The sequence below is a fragment of the Mercurialis annua genome, linkage group LG3 (assembly GCF_937616625.2).
Source record: "Mercurialis annua linkage group LG3, ddMerAnnu1.2, whole genome shotgun sequence".
Classification (NCBI taxonomy): Eukaryota; Viridiplantae; Streptophyta; class Magnoliopsida; order Malpighiales; family Euphorbiaceae; genus Mercurialis; species Mercurialis annua.
The window spans coordinates 63,393,230-63,416,224 of NC_065572.1; the positions used below are offsets into that span (position 1 = coordinate 63,393,230).

Below are 22,995 nucleotides of genomic sequence, written 5' to 3' on the forward strand. Positions count from 1 at the left end.
AGGATGCTGAGATGACACTTATTCATTAATAAAATTTGTCGAGGTGGAGGTCATTGACGGCTTCCGTTCGGATGATTAATTTTGATAAACGGCTATCATCATCAAAATGTTGGACTAGATAAGCTCAGAAGCATTACTCATCTTGATTTGAATAACTAGGCCTTGATCACAAATCCAATGAGCCTATAACTCCAATCCAAAAAAGAACGATTCACAAGAAATAAGGCCCATAATAACCCAGAACTCCACTCCACCACTCCTCTAAAATTTGCTCTTACATTATAATCTAACCCAACAAAAACAAAACAAACTAACAAACATGAACCTCCTCAAACTCAACTCCCATGTCTTCCACTCCCACAATTTCCATTTCTCCCATTTTCACTCAATTCCTCATGAATTCAAATTCCCATTCAAGCCCTTCACTCCTTTGCCACTTCCCTCCACACCCACCTTCAAAGTCTCAAGCTTTTCAAAAGCTGAACCTTCATTTTTTGACAATAAAGAACAACTACAAGATGGGTATGCTAGTGGAAAAGAATTTGAATACTTGGCTCAAGATGGTGCAGTTTATCAGAATACTCTTAGACTGGTGGAGTGCTCTATGTTTGCTGCTGTTTCTGGTCTTGTTTATTTCTTGAGCGTTTCTTTATCCATTGAGGTTTGGTTTCTTGATCATTTCAAGTTGTTTGCTTTGTGGGTTTGGATTGTTATTGTTTTTTACTTCTTTAATTGAGCCTTTTTACTGTATTTGAATTATTTTCATGCCCTTTAATGGTTAAAGTTATAATCTTTCAATTGAATAAGAAATGAAGTTCTTGGCATTTGATTTAAGATTTCATTCTTTTGGTTTTACCTACCATGTAGAAATGTTTATGTACTATGTTATCTCATTGTAATTTGGTTTTGTGCAGAATTATTTTGGATGCTTCTTCTCACTGCCTATAGTAATCTCTTCATTGCGATGGGGCGTTGCTGGTGGAAGGAAGACAATGGTTTATGACCAGCTATAACTTGCTTTGTAGAAGTTCAAAATTTAATGTTTTTCTAATTATTGTGAATGATTCATTATCATTGGTCTAATGTTGAATTCTCGCAGGTCGCGACAGCTATGCTTTTGTTTGTCTTGTCTGGTCCGCTGAAAGCTTTAACATATCTGGTGAGCTACATCTTATCATATTTAGCATTGCCTTATTGCTGTATCCTCGTGCTCTTGGATCTTAATGTTGGAGATTGTTATTGAATCTTTTGGTTGCACTTTGTATTTGTGATGATTGAGATTTAATGTGGCATGGCAGGATGACCGAGAACTTGGCCAAATATTTTTGGCTTTTCAATATGAAGAAAACTGTCCGTTGTCTGAAATAAAAAATATATTCCTTAGCCATAGTTTAACTTGCTATCATTATCATACATTTCAGAAATTGGCAAGTTATAATTCTGCGAGACTATGGCACAGCTGTGGTTAGTGACCGGACCACCACAGCATGTCAACTCACCAAGAGGAGTCACATTTTGAAAGGGTAAAAGAAAACCGATAATCTTCAACTTCCACATTTCAGAAAATTGAAAGACTTACTCTAGAGTTGCAAGCTAGTTTATCTCTTCAACCTAGTTCAATCAAGAATGATCTAAAACGTTGTGAGAGAATTGATTTCTCTTAAAGTAACATGTAGGGGAGAAGCATGAAAATGTTGTCAATTTTTTTCGTTAGATTTCTATGTTTTTGATGGTTGGGGGAAGAGGGGATGCCTTCGATGTGCTTATACAATATTCTTGACTCCCAATTTAACAAAACGGCGGAAACCTGTTTAGGAACAGCAATTACTTTAGGTCAAAAGCCGCTATTTGATTATTCCATTTGCGAAAATAAGCAAAGTTTAACTCCAGTTCCTTTTATTTTGTGAATTTCTGTTACTCTGTAGTCCAATTTTCTTACCCCTGAAAGCACATCTTAGTTTTTGAGCATGTTAAATAAGTTATACAAGTTTCCTTCACTATATATTTCTGAAAACTTCAAAAATGATGTGCCAAGTGATCTAGTTTTCTATGACGAATTCATAAGCCTGTTGTCCTGGGTAGAAAAATTGATGATTTACATGCTTGTACTTTTTTTTTCCAGCTAACACATGGCGTAGTTGGTTTCACAATGGGTTCTTTGTGGAGGTATGAGATTACAAGCTTTACATTTATCAATTGCAATTATTGTTCGCCCATGTCCTCCCTTATTCTGAGAACTTGTGATTTTCATGCAATATTTGGGTAGCTGCTGGTATTATTATACATATTGATTTACACAATGACATGGTAGTTGTTAGTGTATAACAAAATATTTAACGGCACTCTTTTATTTCTAAATTAATTGCTGATTTTAAGTAATTCTGCCATAATTTAATTTTTTTGACGAGGCACACTTGTTTCACTGCCTTGTGCAGTGAAATACATATCGTGTTAATATCTCACTAGCATCTGAATGCTGACCATCAAGAAGCGGTAGAAATTTTATATTTAGTAGCAGCAGTCCTGAATTAATGCATGTGAATTCTAAATGACTGGCTTTGTTAGGGAAATGATATTTATGGGATTTCAGCTGTTCTTTTGACATGCATCAAAGTTTAAATGCCCTAGCTGGACAAGAAATATAAGTGATCATTCAATTCTAGGTGACCGTTTCTTTGGTTTTTGGATCTTTTCAGGTTGAAAGCGGATTGGGGTCTTTCTATACTCGCATGCACAATTGTATTGTTTGCTCCCTTTGGCCTTAGATTTCATTTATTCCATTCCGAGCAATGGCTTGTTTGAATCTCTCACTTAATAGACCTTTCTTTAAATGCAGGCTCGAGCATCAGGTGCCATGGGGTATGTCTTCTTAACCTCATTCTTGATAAGAGAAAACATACTTGCTTTGGTAATTGATTACTTTTCATCCCATAGTCTTTCTTTATTCTGCTTCAGCATACACTTTTCTGACGATTCTCTCATTTCCTTGTAGATTACGATAAACATTCATGCTTCTCTGACGGTTATATTTTCTGTGATTGGTGTCAATACAATTCCATCAATGAATCTGATTTACACCTTGTTTGGGATCCTGGTAATATCGATAAACACCTCCTTTCTTCCAATAGTCTTTTTTTCATTATATTTACACTAAACGACTGAAATGATCAAAACCTACGCGCTTGACAAATTTGACCAACCCTGTGATGATTATAACCAACTTACAGAAGCAGAAAATAAGCTATTATTGTTTCTAGGGTTAATTCCATAAAAAATCACGACCTTTATACAAATTTTCATTTTAATCACGACTTTTAAAAATTGCCATATAAAACCATGACCTTTCATTTTTTGTCAAATCTATCACCGACTATTTTTCCGGTGAATTTTACCTTTCATTTTTTTTCAAATCTACCAGATTATGGTGGCCACGTCATCAAAAATACACCAAAAATTGATTTGGTGATAGATTTGAAAAAAATTGAAAGGTCGTGGTTTTATATGGCAACTTTTAAAAGTCGTGATTAAAATGAAAATTCGTGTAAAGGTCGTGATTTTTTATGGAATTAACCCTTGTTTCTAACATCAGTAATTCAGCTACGGAAGCAAATAATTATTCAAGTCAGCCTAAAGTAAAAAGAAGAATAAGATCAATTAAATTTCTAATGCACATAAAGGCTTGGAATTTACGTGTATGTCCATTTTCACTAAATGTATGCCATGCTTAAATGTCTAATTGTGAAACAGGTATTGCTGAATAGTGCGTCTTTCGTGTTTTTACTACACCTTTTATATTCCGTGTTTCTTACACGGCTCGGGATGAGAGATTCATTGAGATTGCCAAAATGGCTGGAGAAAGCATTGTAAGTACAGTCAGCATTGTTATGGCATCATGTTCAGGTGGCCACAAAAAATTTGAAGTCTTGCTCAGGATTATACAGTAGTACTAGCAGAAATTCAATTGCCATTCAACTTAGCACTACAATCATCATAACTTCATTTTGTTTCTTCTCCTCACCCGATTACCATATATGAATGAAGGCTGTTCGTAATCAACCAGTCACGCTTACTCTGTATTGTAAAATTCATTAGTTATTATAGTGCAAAATGCCAAAGCTGTAATGAAGTTTTACTCAACTCTAAAATGTGAATGAATGTATTTTTTTTCTTTCACTTTTTCTCACCGTCATTTATCATTCGAAGTAGTCTATTAATTTCATACCGGCAAAAATAAACTGATCTAACTAATTAAATCTAGGTTTAATTCCTTAAAAAACCCCACCTTGCACTTATTCTTCGTTTATACCCTGACCTTGTAAAAACACCATTTGTACCTAATTTTGGGTTTTTATGTTTAATCCCTACCCAAAAGCATTAAATTGTACTTTTTTCATTTGGAAAAGAGTTTAAAACATACTTTTTTCTATTTTAAAATATACAAATAAATTCTTAAACTTAAAAAATAATCAAATACATCCAAATAATTAATTAATTTTTTTAATTTTATAAAATAAAAAAAATTAAAAAAAATTATGATTATTTTTAATTTTTTTGTCGGAAATATTTTTAAAACATTAAAAAAAATTAAAAAAATTAGGAAAAAAAGAGAATATTTTTTTAAAAAATTAAAAAAGAATTATTATTTTTATTTTTTTGAAAAAGATGGTATTTTAATACTATTAATAACATTAATATCTAATTAGTATATAAGTTAAAAATGAAGGATTGTTTTAAACTCTTTTTCAAATGAAAAAAATGCAATATAATGCTTTTGGGTAGAGATGAAACATAAAAATTCAAAATTGGGTACAAATGGTGTTTTTACAAGGTCAGGGTATAAACGAAAAAAAAATGCAAGGTGGGGGTTTTTTAAAAAATTAAGCCTTAAATCTAATTAGTCCACTAAATAAATTATAAAACTGTACACATACACAACGCGCACATTAATTAGATCCAGCATGCAGCTGCTGTTGGAAAAACGTAAAGCTAAATTGCAGCTAAGATCACTACTACATTTTCAGAATTTAAACCATAGAAATAATTATGAAAGCATTTGTATGCCACAAATTGCATGCCCTACTGTGACAAATAATTAATCTATAACAATATTGTTGAACCAGACTGCCCTGGATCATGTTACAATCCTACCATTTAATATTGCACCAAAAAGATGAGTCAATCATTATCAATTTGCTGAATTACTCCTCACTTGCCAGCGGAATGAAGAGTCGAATCGTACAAAAAATCCCATCCATTCAAAGCAGTCCAAACTGCTTAACACAAATTAAAAGCCATATGTTACAGGTTTAACCATATGTTACAGGTTTAACCATATGTTACAGGTCAATATTAAATAAGAAAAAGGTAAGGACATTACCAAAAAATCCAAACCTACAACTTTTTTCAAGCTTCTTTCCTAGTTATCCTGTAAAATAAAAAATAAGCGATGAAAGTTAGTAGTCCTGTCTTCAGCAACACAAAAGCAAAGGATTCTTCTAACTTAACACCTGATGGTGCAAGTATGAATATCCGAGAATCATTTTTTTGAAATAAAAACTGTAACATGACGATGCATTTCATAGAGCCAAAACCACCGAAAAATAAGAGCAGAAACTTAAACAAAAGCTTTGTACCAAAAAGTATCAATTTCAATGCATTTCATGGCACCGAAATTCTCACCTGAAGCAATTGATTCCCAAGGCCGTTGTGATTTCATGAATGACTGATGTGGAAAAATGTAAATAGAGCCCCACTGAGGTAAGAAAACAATTGTGACATCAAAATATGAACACAACAACATACACTAACAGCTAAATATTGTATTATATATACATGTTCATAAGAGCTTCAAAAGCAAACCGAGTTCAATGCATTTTCTCAGTATACAAGCAACATACCTGTAAATACACAGTAACCAAGTAGAACCCAAAACTCATCGACCAAAGGAACTCTGCAACAGAAAGCGGGATGGGCCACATTACTATCACAGAAAATTCATTAAGACTCAAAAGAGATGTGCATTAGCAGCATATGATTCATTGTCACATACCCATCATTCAATCTGGCTGTTAGGGCATTTGCAATGGCAAGTGGCAGATATAATAATGACTGCAGAAATTAAAAAAGTTAATCTTAGACCTTCATTTTTCAGTCTTTAACCAAATACATGATAGATCCCTCAAACACAAATAGTAAAACGTCAGCAGACAATAAAAGGAGTTCCTCAACAGCTAGCTGCTAAATACAGGAACACATGAGCATTCATTAGACGCCTCACACAAGGACATGAATGCTTCATTTGAAGCTAGGATATCCGAGTGATTAACGTCTATCTGACATTTTTGATAGACATTCCAATTCAGACAAGGATAAACATGCTAATGATATACAAAAACTAGAAAACGAAGAAAAAACATACTTGTCAGATGAAATCTTTAAATTAGCGCATATGAGTAATCTAGGGCACTACTGAATGATTTTATATTATAGAATTCAATAATTACGTACCATACACATGTTTGTTTTCAACCCCTTTGGTTCATCACACAAGTGAGCCAGAATCATCCTCCCCTGTGAAAGCAAACTTTCTTTCAGCACAACATACAAATTTATTAACTACTTTTTTGTTTTTGCTAACTTAAATCTTATTATTCCAAAAGAGTTAGATCTATTATATGATTATATCTTTTTAACATTTGATAATGCACACAAAGGCAAAGTTACCCCATGATGAATTAAAAAAAGACCATCTATTAAACCAATCAAAGTCTGCCTGAAAGAACATGGCATAGAAGAATTAGGGACAGATGAAATGTGATGCGACACAAATGGCCTAAAATACTTAACCTGAAATTGAGCAATTGCAAACTAAATTCAATATTAAAATTTAAAAAACATCATAAAGTAAGCCCATGCAACCTCTAATAAATACTGCAAGGTTGACTAGTTACTTGACAGTTAACCCAGCTCAAAACAGATGAAGTTGAGACGAGATTTGAGTAAACATAAAAAAACACATGAAAGAAACAAACTAGATACTCCCCGATTCAACCCCACTGTCACCGAGATGCTAAACTGACTAAAACTATATAAATTAAAAAAAATTACAGCTTAATGAACTTTATTTTCCAAGAGCACAAGCCCACAGAACATTTGCCTAAAAAATTACAATAGTGCATGAATATGCATTTTCTTGTTCACTGACTTCATTGATTCAACTAATTTTTATTTATATATAGCCAATCATATCTGCAGTTTGCAATGCTAGGGATTAAGTGGATATTGAGAATTTGAGATAAAAAAAATTAATTAAGAGTCCCAATTCAGTATTTCCGTAAATTGGTGCTCTCCTGCGCAGAAATCGCTATAGTTCATAAACCCCTTTTCCACTCATGGTCGGAGCACTACTTCACTAAAAGTTACTACACGACGACTCATCAGTAGGATTGAGTATGTAACATCAGCACAACAGCACCGTATTACTCTAAACTCTGAAAGCACCACATAGTGCAATTTATAAAGAAATGTAATTGCAAATTCCATGTCCATTAATGTGTCTAGTTGTTTTATTATGAGGTAACAATAAATAGGCCCACACGACATATCAAGCAGCCAGTATGCGATTTATTTTTTTCTTTCTTCAAAATCGACTAACTTCCTTAAAATAAATAAAGCTAAAAGTCATCAAATATTTATATTAGAATGAACATAAATTTAAAAAAGACATACATTGACTAAAAATATGTTACTGAAATAGAAAAAGCATCTTACCACAAGAAATCCAAATGCAAGTCCAGTTCCCAGGATAACTAAATGAGGATAGTTTCCCATTAAATCAGATGGCGACAGATAATCCCTGCATAAGATGTGATATCCTCAATAAAGATAAATATGCAACTTGAGAATAGACTATATACATGAAAGTATTGCAGGTCGAGTCATACCATACCAAGACGCCTACCATAAGCACGGCAAACGGATAAAGCTGGTAAGAATAAAGAAGTATAAGACATCTCCAAAGCATAAATATAAATAAGAAATTGAAGGTTCTAAACATTATAAACATACCATGGCTAATGCCAATAACATGCTGCTTTTTCTTGCCTGAACAACCTTGTAGACATTTTGCACACTGTGAAAAAGCATTATATTAGATGAGGATAAGAAATGCATTAGTTACTTACAATTTTCAACACTTCATAAATATTTGACTGCTTACTTGAATGTTACGGTCGGTATAACAGCAAATGCTACCATTAAGAACATAACAGCATGGTATGTTCGGATTTCTGGCATACAGAAAGTCCACAAAAATATTCAAATATTAGTTCCAACAACCTAAAAGTATTGATAGAAAGGCAATTTACAGGTAAAGAGAAACAAAATGTGTCAAAAAAGGAATGGCGTTATGAAAGTAGTAATCGGCAACGTAAATATAAAGCTGAACCGTGAAGATGGTGATCAATGGCTAATCATGTATTGTTCACTTTATGGAAACTGCATTCTAAGGTATAAGGCTATAAGCACATGATAAGAGATGAAAGCAAAACAAAAGTTTAATAACAAAAAATTCATAATTCTTACCACTAATAATTGGCACCCAACTTAAAAAGGGTAAAGACTTCCCGAAGTGCTGACTCCACCACTCAGCACCTTTAAAACGAAGGGAAAAAAATCAAGTTAGCATGAAAGTAATAATAGACAAAGCACAGAGAGAAGTAGTAAAGAAATAGTCCATTATATTATTGATAAAACATCTCCAATAATATTTGTATAAGGAATAGAGAGACAATACCAACTATTCCTGTGAAAAAATGAGCCACATAAATTAGCATCAGACCCTCTGTAGGTCCATTAACTGCTGGAAGAATCAGTGTATTTGTAAAGAAGCTGGATCAAAGAACAAGTAAATATTCAAGTAGTCAGTGTAAATACAAATTATGTCATAAGAACTTCCCTCAGAGAACATGAAACCAAAAATATGTAGTGGTCAAGAAAAAAAAAACAAATAAAAAGGAGGTCAAGAACACAAACAAACTTAGACACAAAAGAAAAAGAAAATAGAACTCATTCAGTCAATACTACATCATTCAATTCATACATTAAAAAGAACAACACTTAACTGTTCCCAAGTTGCACCATAAAATGGAACAGCTGAAATAACCCAAAACCAGAAAGTGTCCCTTCCGCACATGGCAGTGCTGCCAAAAGCCATGCCTTCAAACTGTGGACAGTAAGAGCAGATTTTGAACCAAGGTGCAATTGCTACTTGGTAGCACATAACAATTAAAGATGAAAAACACATACCGCACATGCAAGCGCATCACATCCTGCAGTATTTTGAAACCACCAAAAATAAATTCAGCAACATTGAACATTAATTTTTTAACAGAATGGCAAGTCAAAGAATAACAGAGCTCATCACCGTGGTCAAAAAGTTCTCCCAGTGGACTTGAGGAGTTTGTCCGCCGTGCTTGTTTGCCATCAACAGCATCAAAAGTCTAGAAAATTAAAGAGAGAAGCCAGTTAAAGCCATAGTAGATATAAGACAGTCTACTTAGTCTACCAACACAGCACACCAGACATAGTTACAACAGCAACAGATTTAAATTGAAAACTAAACCTGATATAAGAACAGAAGCAATCCATGTGCGAAATGAACCCATCTTGGTGGAGCTGTATCCAAGTGAGGTGAATATATCTGGCATAAATGAAAAGTTACAATTCCTCATCTTTGAAAACACAAAAGCAAAGAAAAGACAAAGATACTTGCTACTTACATAGCCCAGCAGAGCAGAAGTAAGTAGGAACATGAATCCCATAAGTGTGATCTAAATTAAGGAAAAAAACCAGAAACAGCAGAACCAATTAGCAACCAGAAGCTAGCAAAACAATCACTATTACAGCAAATTAACGTCTTCTTTTTATCATACCATGTTCGGACTGCAGAATCCAGAGGCAGATTACAAACCCCAAACAAAAACAAAGAAAAAATAGTTAGTAAATTATTAAATTTGAAGCATTATTGAATTAGCATTACAAACTAACTTACAGCTCAGTTTTGCATGATTAAAGGTTTTACCTTTCAATTAGGAATCATGCAACTCTACAATTATACATATAGTACAAAAACTTTATTCAACAAAATGAAACTTTATAGGATTTGAGTTATGCAAAGTACATACACACTAAAATTAGAAAAGTTAGCTTATAGCACGGACACCGGGAGACTTGGATACATCGAAACAGTGTTATTTTAACGTTTCCTAGGCAAAAAGTGAAGTTTCTTGTCCGAAATGTTTCTGAAACAGGACATGTTGATTGAATGAAGTGCCCGTGCTACTTAGTATACAGTTTATATAAAAAAATGAGAGAAATTGAAGTACTAACGGCATCCAAAGAGGGAAGAAGTTAACAAAACGCGACCAAAAGGGTTGCAGAACATATTTAGCGACGTAAGAGTGATCTACTCCACTGTATTTGTATCTGTGCAGTGCTGATATCCCATGCGACCCTATATACCCCATTTTTCTCCCTGCAATACAAACACAATCACTGTAATCAGAAACTTAATTCAAAAAACAAACACAAAGACTGATAGCAAACCAATTGAACCAATAATTTCCGCAAAAACCTTGGGTTAGTGATGAATAAATGGATCTGGAATTAGAAATGAGTGTATACAGCAGATCTAAATCTCAGCGGCGAGAGAGAAGTGAACGGTTTATAAGGGTAATTTCTTGTATTGTTTTAGCGATCGGAATCAATGGAGACTGATTGAATTAGATTTTGGATTTTTTTTTCTCTGTGAGAATAATTGATTTTTTTTTTTAATTTTTGGGTGTGAACTGAAAAAAGAGCAAAATAATTATATATTTTTGTTCCCTTTATTTGTTCCTTCTACTTTAAGTTTTAACTCGGTCCGTCCCGCCCAAAGCATAACGATAATTAGGCTAATAATCATCGACGGTCCTCGACCTTTGCTCTAAGCTTCCGTAAACCCCCCAACCTTTCAAAAGCTTCCCTAAACCCCCCAACCTTTGTGGCGGCGCCATTCACGGTCCTTATGGACGAAAACACCCTTACAAAAAAAAAATTGGCGGCTGGCGGCGCCACGTCATCTGACATGTCATAATTTTTTTAAAAAAATGAAAGCCCCAAAATACCCCTAAAATAAGCTAATCAAACCAAAATTCAATCATATTCGATCCAACCAAACCAAAAAAAAAATGAACCAAACTAACCAAACCACCATCCACCATCCACCCGCCGCCGGTACAGTCGCCGGTCGTCATCTCCGGCGACCATATGTTATAAGAACAGATCTGAAAACCCAGATCTGTTCTTGGAACAGATCTGGAACAGATCAACAGATCTGTTCTTAGCTCCCTGGTCTCCTAGGTTTTGGTTGAATCACCACCGCCGCACTGCCGTCATTTTTCACCGTGTAACCCTAAGAACAGATCTCCCTCGTGTAACCCTAACCCTAACAATCCTTTATCCTCATCCAAAACCCTAGCTGCTGCTACTAGTGGCGGTTGCGGTGCTTTCGGCGGCCTCCCTGGTCTCCTAGGTTTTTGTAATACCCCGTAATTTTAAGTAATTAGAATATGCCACGAGGTCAAATTGGAGTAATCAAAATATTAAAAATAATATTTTGAGATTTCGAATATTAAGAAAAATATTCGGAAAGACCAAGTTTAATAGTCAAATGGTAATAATAAGGTTTAACCATTTAAGGTTATTAAATTAAATCAGGAAAGTGATTTAATAAATTCGGAATACGTAAATTAAATTTAAACGTAAATTTAATTTATACGTATATGTAAAAGAATATCGTAATAATTGGAGTTTATAATTTAAATCGAGAATTTAAATTTTAATAAAAGGATATGAACGAGATTAATGTAATAGAGAATACGACTGGGCGTCGTTGATAAAAATATATTGATAATTAAAATATCAATGTACTACTCTAAATGGAGAGTTTAAGATTTCGGACAAAACCCCGAAATTAAAATGTCGAAATTCAGAAAGCTCGACGAGTTATGGACGAATATACGCTAAGATATATATAAATATATATATATATATATATATATATATTAAAAGATAAAGAAAATAAAAAGAATAAGAATAGTGAGGCGGTGGCTAATAAGGAAAAAGGCTTCCTTTAGTCCCTCAATTCTTTACTTTCATTAGTTTTAATTATAAACTAATTAAATGGTATTAGATTTTCTAAATTGAAAATAAAATAATATATAAGTCCCGAGCGAATAATTTTGGTGTCATTATTCGCGAAATAATTCGAAGAAGTTACGGTCCAATTTTTATTAAATTTGGACGTAGTAATTTTATTTAAGTGGGACTGATTTGGACCTAATAAATCTTTGGAGATTTATTAAAAATAAAATATAAGTCGGATGCGAATAAAAATTATATTTTTATTCGTTTTGTATTTTATTGGATTTTTGGGTAAAGTTTGACGGAATTTGGAATTAGTCTCCGTTTGGATTACGGACGACTAATTAAAATTAGAGTTAAAGTGCATGATTGAGCTAGTACCAAATGGTACTTTAGCCATTCCAAATGCCTATATATAGAAGTGAGGGGGGCATCTCATTTCTCTGCGTCAAGATGGTTGACGTGCTTGCTAGTTATAGCAAGCCGAGGGCGGCGCGACGCGATCCATTTCGCGATTCCGACTCCGATTCTTCAACGAATCAAGTAGTAATCGAGGTATTAATCTCGTATACGATATTTATTTCGATATATATTAATTATATATTCGATATTAAACGGTAAACGTATCGAATCGATCGCGTACATATCAGTTCGACGTTTTAATAATAGAATTGAATTGGATTGTGTAGTAGAGTGTTGAATTAATATTTTTGAATGTTCCAGAGCATCGGAAACACGTCGAATTTGGCCCGGGGAGTGTTCCCGTGGCTGTGCACACGCACAGCCAAAGCGCTGTGCGGGCGCACAGGCTAGCTGTGCGTGCGCACAGCCCAGGGAAAGGCTGTGCGAGCGCACAACCAGGGCTGTGCGGACGCACAGCTCTGCTGTGCGAACGCACAGGCCCCTCTGTGCGGACGCACAGCGAGTCGGAGGTCCGGTATTTGGACGTTTTCGTCCTAGTTCGAGTTGTATACTCGATTGTTGATTCAAGGGACTTCTGAAACGTTAGTTGATACGTTTAAAAGGTTAAAAAGAACCTAGACGTTTGAGGATAGTTGGTTTATTAAAACAATGTGATGTTTTAATAAAGTCCTACGCTAATCAAAGTGATTAATGTTAAAAGGACTATAAGTCCATACCAAGAGTGGTACTATATATTGAACGAGAAGTTCAATATTGAGATGAGTTTATATGCGATGTTTATAGTGTCAGAGTTTGTTTATTGAGTCTATCGTTTATACGATAGGACTAGAGTTAAAATTCAATGTCTAATGTATTTTGACATTTGAATTTTAATTAGATCCGACGAGTGGTCGATCTAGTGAGCCAAACACCAACGTGTTTGACTGACAAGTTTGCTTGGAGCTTACGTTTTTAAAAATGGGGACGACAGTACTGTGAGTTTTACTTTGTGGTTTTTACTTTTGAATATTTATATTTAAACTGTTTTTAAATAACAAATCGCACTAGTATAACTTAACCATGAAAGATCCATTGGAACAAGCTTCCTATTGGTTGTCAATAGGACTGTGTGATCACCAGTAGTGTTTCTCGATACGAGCCTGTGTCTGACATAGAGGTCAGTTAATGTCATTGGGCGTTGGAAGTGCTAGCGACCCTGACTTAACAGTCTGAGATGGCAGTAACGGTTACGGTCACAGGCAGTACTGTGATGGCAGTTTCACGGTTACGGTCCAGACACCCGGCTTAGACGGCAGTGATTCAGTTCACGGTCTAAGGCCTATATTGTGTAGGTTGAGACCCATACAATAGTCTGTCTTGTAGCGTTTCATCTGGATCGACTAATTGGTAATATTTTTGATATGTACAAATGTTTTACATATATGCGATTTAAATATTCAATTGTAAATATGCAAACTCACTCAGAAATATTTATATTTCTGACCCTCCCCAATGTTTACCTTTCAGGTAATCAAGTACGAGGTCGGACTTCCACAATAATTCCGGAAGTCAATGTCAGTCATACCTCTAGAGCTGCAAGTAGTTGGGTACGGGAAGTCTGTCTTTCTGTTTACAGTAGTTCAAACTATTTTGATAAACTCTGATTGAACTACTGTATATAAGATATAAGTTTTGAAAAGCTGCGTGTTTTCTAAAATGCTTGGACCAGTTGTTTGAGAGATACACTGGTTTCATGATTTAGCATTTTAGGATTGTATTGAAAACAGAGCAGGTGCGTCAGCTGAGATTGATGTTTGCGCTCTGATTTCTTGAAATACAATCAGGGTCTTAAGACCCAGTTTTCAGAAATGTGTTTACGTTAAACGAGAAAAAGGTTTTAACGATATTTTCTGAAAACAGATCATATGTGATATATGATCTTGAATTGCGATCGCGTTTTTTAATAAAGGTGTTAAAGTGTTTCCGCAACGAGGTTGCAAACCTTTTCATGTTTTAAAACGCAAAAAATTTATAATGGTTTTCAGGCTTGCTACGGGTTTCGGAGCAACCACTCCCATTCCCTAGCGCCGGTCGTGATCCATGAATTTGGGTCATGACAGTTTTGGTTGAATCACCACCGCCGCATTGCCGTCATTTTTCACCGCTGATATCTCCTGACCTTTTCGTCTCGGATTGCGTCTCAATTGAGACGGCTTCTCCTCGTCGGTCTCCTCTACCTGAGTAAAAAAGTGAACGAGAATAGAAGTTTCTTCGCCGAGCTTCAAAACGTCGCCGTGATGGATAGGGACGGGAGTGAAAGGAGGAACAGGCGTTGAGTTGATGGTTGTTCCGTTGGAAGACTTGAGATCTTCGACTAGCCATTTACCGGCCAATGAGGAGAATTTGATGATTAGGTGCTTGGAGGAGATGGCCAGTTCTTTAATGGTGAGATTGTTGCCTCTTATGAGAAGACGAACAGATCTGTTCTTAGAACAGATCTGATTTCTAGATCTGTTCTAAGAACAGATCACATCTGTTTCTGTTCTTCAAGAACAGATGTGAAATCTGTTCTTGAAGAACAGATCAGAACAGATTGTGGCGACCGGAGGTGGCGACCGGAAGTGGCGGCTGAGGTGGCGGCCGGACCGGCGGCGGTTGTTGGCCATATGGTCTGATTAGGCTGTTTTGGGTTTGGTTAGATTAAACTAGGGTGTTTTGGTTTGATTTTGATTTGGTTAAATTAAGGGTGTTTTGGGGTTTTTGAATATTTTTGGACCTATGATGACGTGGCGCCGTCAATTTTTTTTTTTGCGCCGCCAGCCGCCAAATTTTTTTGTAGGGATATTTTCGTCCATAAGGACCGTGAATGAGCGCCGCCATAAAGGTTGGGGGGTTTAGGGAAGCTTTTGAAAGGTTGGGGGGTTTACGGAAGCTTAGAGCAAAGGTCGAGGACCGTCGGTGATTATTAGCCCGATAATTAAAATGAAAATGAGAAATTATTTTTAATCCTCTATGTTGAAGTCGGACCATAATTTGAGGACGCGGCATAGTTTTATGAAAGACGAAAATCAAAATATAATACCATATTTTTTAGATTAAATTGCGATTTTATTATGATCTTTAAAATTGTGAATTTCATTTGTTATCTTTTAATACATGTTTTTTTTATAAAATTAATACATGTTTTTAACTATGTCACGATGAGTTGTAGCTAACATGGTACAACAAGTCAGAGGTTACAAGTAATTGATATAATTGAAAAAAATTGTATTGGCTAATAATGAAATCTTTTATAATTTTTTTTATACAAATTCAATAAATTAATAATTCTAATAATTAATAAATTTTTGATCCACCGTATGTATTAATTATCAGAGGATCGACTGTAATTAAAAAAAGCTTAATCCAAACTTTTAAAATAGTAAATTATACTAGTATTTTTTATGAAGATAAATATATTTTTGTAATTTGGGCCAATTAATTGCTGATAGAAATGGGTGGACCAATCAACAACACGACTCCCAACATTTTGGGAATAAATCAAAGTTGGGGGTAACTTCCTGGACAGTCACTCAACTTTTGTAATCGTTAACATAGTCCCTAAATTAAATTCTTCATTAGCAAAAGGTAAACATGTTTGGCTTAATAGATTTTTTAATCATAAAATAATACTTTATTCATCTCAATTAGAGGTAGTCATTTTATCATTATCACACGGTTTAAAGAAAATACAATTATAATGTTTACAATCTTTGTTTTTGTTGATCGCCTACTTTTTTTATTCTACCCCTAATTAATATGTTCACTAACTATTGTTTATATATATATTTTTAATAGATAACAATAAATACTAATTTATTAGTGGATATTAAACAGGAGTGATATGTAACACAAATAATTTTAATTGTTTTTACTAGAAATGGATAAGAATTTTAGGACAAAAAAAAATTATTATTTACTATTTTATTCTTAAGTTAAACTATATCATTTTACTCTATGACACTTTTTAACTATGTTTTTTTCTATTCGCATATTTAAATTTTTATTTTTTTCAATTTAACCTCTTGATTTTAATTTTTTGTCGACTTGACTCTTTTCGTGCTCGTGGCTAAACGTGTGTATTCATACGCTTTACAGCGCGCGAAGAATTACCAGCAATGTATAATTTTACCCTAAATTATACTATTTTGACCTATAATGCCTCTTAACTATTTTAATTCTATTGTACATCCAAATTTTTATTATTTTTTCCCATTTAATCTCTCAAGAATGCAATTATTTAAATTTCAACCATATTATATCTAGTATAAATGCTTAAAAACATATGAACTAAACTTATGCACCATGCAATGGAGTTCCACAAAAATATTTGTTCCAAATTTTTTGATAAGAATTGTTGATGATTGTAGAAATCAAAAAAATAATAATAACAATAAATAAAATATATTTAAATTTAATCAAGTAATTTCATAATACCATTTCTTGTACATGTAATAATAGTTTTTTTAATATTCCAATAATTATAAACAAAGTTTGTCTCCTTTTTAACAATGTTTATACAGAAAATTATTTTACTTTAATGGTAAATAATGTATTTTCAAGTTAAATAATATATAAAAGACATTGTTCTTTAGTGTATATATGATTGAAATATTTACACTTTTTTAAAAATTAGTTCATTATTTAAGGGTTTAATACATCTACGTGTCCCTACACTTTTCTGTTTTTGCACATAAGATCCCTGCACTAAAGTATCCCATTATTAAATTCCTGCACTTTAACTTCCATCATCTCAAGATCCCTCTGTTAAGGTTCTGTTAACGCGTGCAGTACACGCGCCGTTAATGAGACTAGTATTCAGTTTTGTAGTTTGATATATACAAATAAGGTCCCTACACTTTAATTTTATGTAAACAAAGTCCTTATAATTGTTTTTATATAAAAATTTATTTTAATATATATATTTTAAAAAATATATAATTTTTAATTAATAATATAAGATGTTAATTCAATTTAATTAACTTTTTATAATGTTTAAATTAACAATAAAAATATTTTTTAAATTAATAAAAATATTATTATTTATTATTTTTATCAGAAACGGAAGCAGTCAGCTTTGTTTTGTAAGTTTATATAACACACTCAAATTCAAAATTGACATATATGAGGATCGACGCTTGTTTTATTTTTTTTGAAAATACGTCTGTTTACTTCTGTAAGTGCGATTTTGTTATATATTATTTAAAAAAAATCATTAATATAAAAAATCATTTTAATAATTAATAAATACTATTAAAATTAGTTTTATTTAGGTTAGTTAATATTTACTTTTAAAAAATAAAAAATCTAGTTCACTTTTATTTTTTAATATAATTAAAGAATTAATTAATTTTATTTTTTATTTAAAGTTAAGTAATTTATAATTTAAAGATTTAATAAAATTATATTAACAATCATTTTATCAAAATAAATATGATTTAAATATTAGAGTATATTTCGTGAATGTGACCCTTACTCAAGAAATATTCAACATTAGTTTAAAAAAAATATTAAAGGTAACATAAAAAATTATTAAGAAATTAGAAATTCATTCAGACTTCCGCTTGATATGTCTCCTTTAAAAATGGAAGTAGATAGCTCGAACTTGTAAGTTTATATAACATACTCAACTTCGAATTTGACATATATCAAGATCAACGTCCGTTTACACCTCTAAGTGCGATGTTATCATATTATTTAAAAAATAAAATTTATCGGTATATAATATTATTTTAATTATTTAATAAAAAATATTAAATTCGTTTTATTTCTCTAAGTTAATATTTATTTGTTAAAAAAATTAAATTCACTTTTATTTTCAACATAATAAAATAAATAAATAAATTTGTTTTATTTATAGATGAATAATAATACATTAAACATTCAGTAAGAATGAATGAAATTTTCAATAAAATAATTAAAAGATATAATTTTTGACATTATTATTATTTAAATATGTTAAATTTGTACCCTTTAAAAAATATTAGTTTTAATATTTTATACTTAAATTTAATTTTATTAAACTAAAAATTAATGCATATTTATACATAATCTCAACATTTAAAAGTGCAGGGACGTAACATTAAAAAAATAAAAGTGCAGGGATCTAAAATTAAGAAAACTGAAAGTGCGTTAACGGCGTCAACACTCGCTTCAATAGAGGTACCTGGGGATGATGGAAGTTAAAGTGCAGTGATTTAATGATGGATATTTTAGTGCAGGGATCTTATGTGCAAAAACAGAAAAGTGTAGGGACACGCAGATGTATTAAGCCTTATTTAAGAGGTAAAATGGACGAAAAATAAAAGTTTAGATGTTCAATAGAGAAAAAAGAATAATTCAGTCTTATAAGTTAAAAAGGTATAGTTTAAGGGTCACATTTCAACATGTTTTTTTTACATTACCGCACATGTCATCCACGCCCTTCTTGAGGGGTTAAATTGACAAAAAAATAGAAGTTTAAATGTGCAATAGGAAAAACAATATAGTTAAATGGTATAGTTTAAGGGTTAAAAAACCCATTACGCCAAAAAAAAAATTCCTTCCAAATTATCAAAAAAGCACATATACTTTTAGTTTTATTGCCATTTAAGTCCTCAACAATTTTAAACTTCACAAAGGAGCTGTTTAAATTTTTGAAAAGACCGCTAAAATCCTTTTATTTTATTTTTTGGACACCTGCCCCCTCATATTTGTAGTTATTTCTATGATTTTTCAAGTTTGGGTGTTTATTTGCATCATTTAAAAACATTGAGGACTCAAGTGGCTAACAAAACTAAAAGAGATCATGTGCTATTTTTTTTTAATGATTTGACGGTTTTCACTTAGTTACAAAATAGGTATTATACTTTTTTTTTGTTTTTTTTTGTTACCGAAGTCCGAAGTTATCATTTTGTTTCATCGGAAAGGAGAGATCTACCAGTGACGAGAGAGAGGAAAAGAGATGGGTGTTTCCGGTCGTCCATTGATGGAGCAGCGACGCTCTTCAGTTCGTCTCCGGCCACAGGTATTAGGAGTTTCAGATTATAGATTTGGAAAATCATTTTGTTTTGTGTTTGAAATTCAAATCGTTAGTGTGAATGATGATTTTCAGGAAATTATGTTTATGAATTTGAGGAAGAAGGTGAAGCAACAGTGAAGATGAAATTCAAATCATTTTGGATCTTGATAATTTCAACGATTATGTTTGGTTTTTGAGAGATGGGCTTCCACCGTCGTTCTTGTCACCGGTCTAGAAAGAAAAGTTGTAGTTGCTGGCCGGAGAGGATCTGCACTCGTCGCCGTTCTTAGTGATGTAGCGCTACCGCCGAACAAGTCCTCCCACCTGAAATACAGCCAATTTTGATTTATTAGGTTTAGGTTAAATTCGATTTGATTAAATTAATTAGAATTTTAGTTTAGTTTTAATTAATGTTAAAAACTATAATAATTGAATTAATATTAAATTTAATTTAATTATTAATGTAAATAGTCCAAAATGATCCCTAAATTTTTATTAAACTGATATTTAATTAGAGATAAATTCATTTGACGTGGCATATGAGGCATGTATGATGTGGACATCCGGCGAGACATGTCATAAAAACGGTGAGATTTGTATGAGTGACTTCCCATTATAACAAATTGTTAACTTCAGTGATACTTTTGTAATAAAAGTCCGTTTAGTGACCTTTCTGTAATCTGGCCTAAATTTAATGATTCAGGGAGTTTAATATTGCAATTTCTTGTGTTCTTATGCCTATTTGCTATTAATCAAAAATTGTGCTTATATTATATGCTTTGTCAATTTCATTTTGTATTTTGTATTTATGCTAATTAACTTTTTTTTAACAAATGGGGAGAAATATTTATTTTTGTATTTATTTTTTTTTAAAATTGCAAATTTTACCAAATGCCTAAATTTCAAAAAAAATCTTTACTTTATGCCTTTAAAATATGTTTTGATATTTAATGTATAAAGTGAGCGAGAGACAAAGTTCGTTTGAACTCTCTTTGACTTAGTATTTGAATAAATTGATTGTCGAAATCAAAAAGAGTTGTTGGACCAAGTTTTTTTGATCTCTTTAACTTTGACTTGGACAATCAGTTTAAAGATTATAAGAATGTTTATTAGTGTGTAGGAACCTATTAAAACTATCATGGATCAAACCGAAGCCTTCTAGTAGAATCGGAAATTCAAAATCCTCGAGAAACAGGAGGTTTTTGCGACGGCAACCTATGGTAAGTCACGTATGCAAAACACGCTTCACGGCCGCGATGTAGTAAAGTTACGAGCGCGACTCAGGGTTTCTAAATACCCTTTGGTTATGGACAAGGTTCGCGGGCACGATTGAAAGTGCCGTTGGAGAGACCAACAGTTATATTAGAATACCCCAATAAAATATTTCCATGTATCAAGTGACCGTTGAAGAATTCTGAAAAGTGGCAAAGTCGCAGAAACATTATGGGTCTTCACAGGCCTAACATGGGTCTTCATGGGTGCGACCTAGGCAATTCATGCATACAATTTATCCATCTTTTGAATGACATAGAGGAGAGTTATTGGGTATTATAAATATCAGATATTAAACTCTTTATGTCACTCAAATCTCATGAAATTTTAAAAAGGTCATTAAAGTCAATTTTCTTACAAAGGTCACTGAATTATTCATTTTATTACAAAAATATTTATATTGTTACGAAAAGAACAATAAACTTTTTGTGAACTACAAAAAAATCATTGAGTTATTCCTTTTATTACAAAAAGGTCACTGAACTATGTTCATTTTTGTAATTTTGGCTTGCCACATAAGCAAACATGTTAGATTTTTACGTCGTTTTATATGGGTGAACCCTTTTGTAATAAAAGGTATAGTTCAGTGACCATTTTGTAAGAAAATTCATTTTAGTGACCTTTTTGAAATTTCCTAAGACTTGAGTGACCCAGAGAGTTTAATATCCTATAAATATCCTTCAACCACCATATTTATATGGTTAGACACTCTAACAGCAACTCTGCTCTCAAGCAATCAATTTTGTACCTCTTTCATTAATTGTGCATCAGTTTAATTTGATTTCTTTTTGTTGATTATTATCTTTGATTAATCATTTAGTGTTTGTGGGTTTATGATTAGTCTTGTAAAATCACTTTGTGAGTTTGAGTTTAGCTCTGAAAAAATACTAATTGTATTACTTTGGTGTTAAGCTTAAAATACCTCAATTCATGGATCAAATCAATGTCTTCTAGCGAGAATTGGAAATTAAAAAATCCTCGAGAAACATGAGGTTTTTTGCGATGGCGACCTATGGTAAGTCACGTGCGCAAACCACGCTTCACGGGCGATGTACTCAAGTCACGAGCGCGACTCAAGGTTTCAAAATACCCTTTCGTTATGGACAAGGTTCACGTGCGCGACTGAGAGCGTCGTTGGAGAGACAAATGGTTATATTTGAATACCTCAATAAAAGATTGCCATGTGTCAAGTGACTGTTGGAGAATTCTAAAAAGTGGCAAAGTCGCAGACACAACATGAGTCTTTACGGGCGTAACATGGGTCTTCACGGCTGCGATCTAGGCAATTCATGCATAAAGTTTTGTCAGCTTTTGATTGACATGGAGGAGAGTTGTTGGGTATTATAAATATCCTTCAACCACCATATTTATTTGGTTAGACACTCTTACAACAACTCTACTTTGAAGCAATCAATTTTGTACCTCTTTCATTAATTGTGCATCAATTTAATTGATTGCTTTTTGTTGTTGTTGATTATCATCTTTGATTAATCATATAGTGTTTGTGGATTTATGATTAGTCTTATAAAATCACTTTATGAGGTTGTGTTTATTTCTAAAAAACTACTTATTGTATTAGTTTGGTGTTAAGTTTAAAACATCCTCATTAATAGACTAAAAAGAAATCTCAATTTTTAATTGAGTAGTGGAGTAAAATCGATTTGTGATTCGAACCACTTTAAATTTTTAGGTCATTTTATAAAATTTTAATTTTTTCTGATCTTTTAAAATTAGTCATTAATTCTAATTCACCTTCCTTTTAGGGATTTGATCAACTACTCCATTTGACGTTAGGAGCTTCTATTCTTTGTGGTTAGTTTTGGCAAACTCAAAATTCAAGAATCTTTGAACAATCATTTGGATGTTAATATTTGAAAAGCGAGAAACAAAGAAATTATGATTCACTATAAATATCATAATTTTAACTTTTCTTATAATGACAATGACCATAGTCCTAACTTTTCTATGTGAATTTAGACGTGGAAACAATGATTATTTTTGATGTACACATCACTATTTTTTTTATAGAAATTTGCTCAGTGTCTAAAATTATATAAAAAAATAGTTCATATATTAATTTGCCTAAATTAAAAATTCGT

General features: G+C 32.7%; 2 protein-coding genes across 3 annotated transcripts; one reads left to right on the forward strand and one right to left on the reverse strand.

Moving 5' to 3' along the window:
- The first annotated feature begins 273 nt into the window (after positions 1-273).
- Positions 274-4,170, forward strand: LOC126675472 (uncharacterized). 2 transcript variants are annotated; one of them, XM_050370119.2, is made up of 8 exons: positions 276-661; positions 915-995; positions 1,100-1,159; positions 2,123-2,166; positions 2,697-2,739; positions 2,837-2,908; positions 2,993-3,094; positions 3,748-4,170. In XM_050370119.2, the coding sequence occupies exons 1-8, from the start codon at positions 320-322 to the stop codon at positions 3,865-3,867; spliced, it is 864 nt and encodes a 287-aa protein (XP_050226076.1). In that variant the 5' UTR covers positions 276-319; the 3' UTR covers positions 3,868-4,170. The 2 variants fall into 2 exon arrangements, with proteins under 2 accessions (XP_050226077.1, XP_050226076.1); XM_050370120.2 differs by lacking the exon at positions 3,748-4,170 and having other exon boundaries at positions 274-661; positions 2,837-2,859.
- A 758-nt stretch (positions 4,171-4,928) lies between these two features.
- LOC126673770 (choline/ethanolaminephosphotransferase 1) lies at positions 4,929-10,863 on the reverse strand. Its single transcript, XM_050368031.2, has 20 exons — positions 10,634-10,863; positions 10,390-10,534; positions 9,933-9,942; positions 9,780-9,830; positions 9,623-9,700; positions 9,425-9,500; positions 9,307-9,329; positions 9,123-9,223; positions 8,795-8,889; positions 8,584-8,652; positions 8,219-8,288; positions 8,068-8,131; positions 7,944-7,984; positions 7,771-7,855; positions 6,508-6,570; positions 6,050-6,108; positions 5,898-5,950; positions 5,680-5,752; positions 5,378-5,425; positions 4,929-5,270 (listed from the first exon to the last, which is right to left on the reverse strand). The coding sequence occupies exons 2-19, from the start codon at positions 10,524-10,526 to the stop codon at positions 5,404-5,406; spliced, it is 1,170 nt and encodes a 389-aa protein (XP_050223988.1). The 5' UTR covers positions 10,527-10,534; positions 10,634-10,863; the 3' UTR covers positions 4,929-5,270; positions 5,378-5,403.
- Positions 10,864-22,995: the final 12,132 nt, after the last annotated feature.

Coding starts and splice junctions, on each gene's coding strand:
- LOC126675472 (XM_050370119.2), top strand. CDS start 320: ATGAACCTCCTCAAACTCAACTCCCATGTCTTCCACTCCCACAATTTC. Junction 1,160..2,122: donor TGAAAGCTTTAACATATCTG/GTGAGCTACATC, acceptor TTTTTTTTCCAG/CTAACACATGGCGTAGTTGG. Junction 2,167..2,696: donor ACAATGGGTTCTTTGTGGAG/GTATGAGATTAC, acceptor GGATCTTTTCAG/GTTGAAAGCGGATTGGGGTC.
- LOC126673770 (XM_050368031.2), bottom strand. CDS start 10,526: ATGGGGTATATAGGGTCGCATGGGATATCAGCACTGCACAGATACAAA. Junction 8,890..9,122: donor TATGGTGCAACTTGGGAACA/GTTAAGTGTTGT, acceptor TCTTTGATCCAG/CTTCTTTACAAATACACTGA. Junction 7,985..8,067: donor TGTTATTGGCATTAGCCATG/GTATGTTTATAA, acceptor TATTCTTACCAG/CTTTATCCGTTTGCCGTGCT.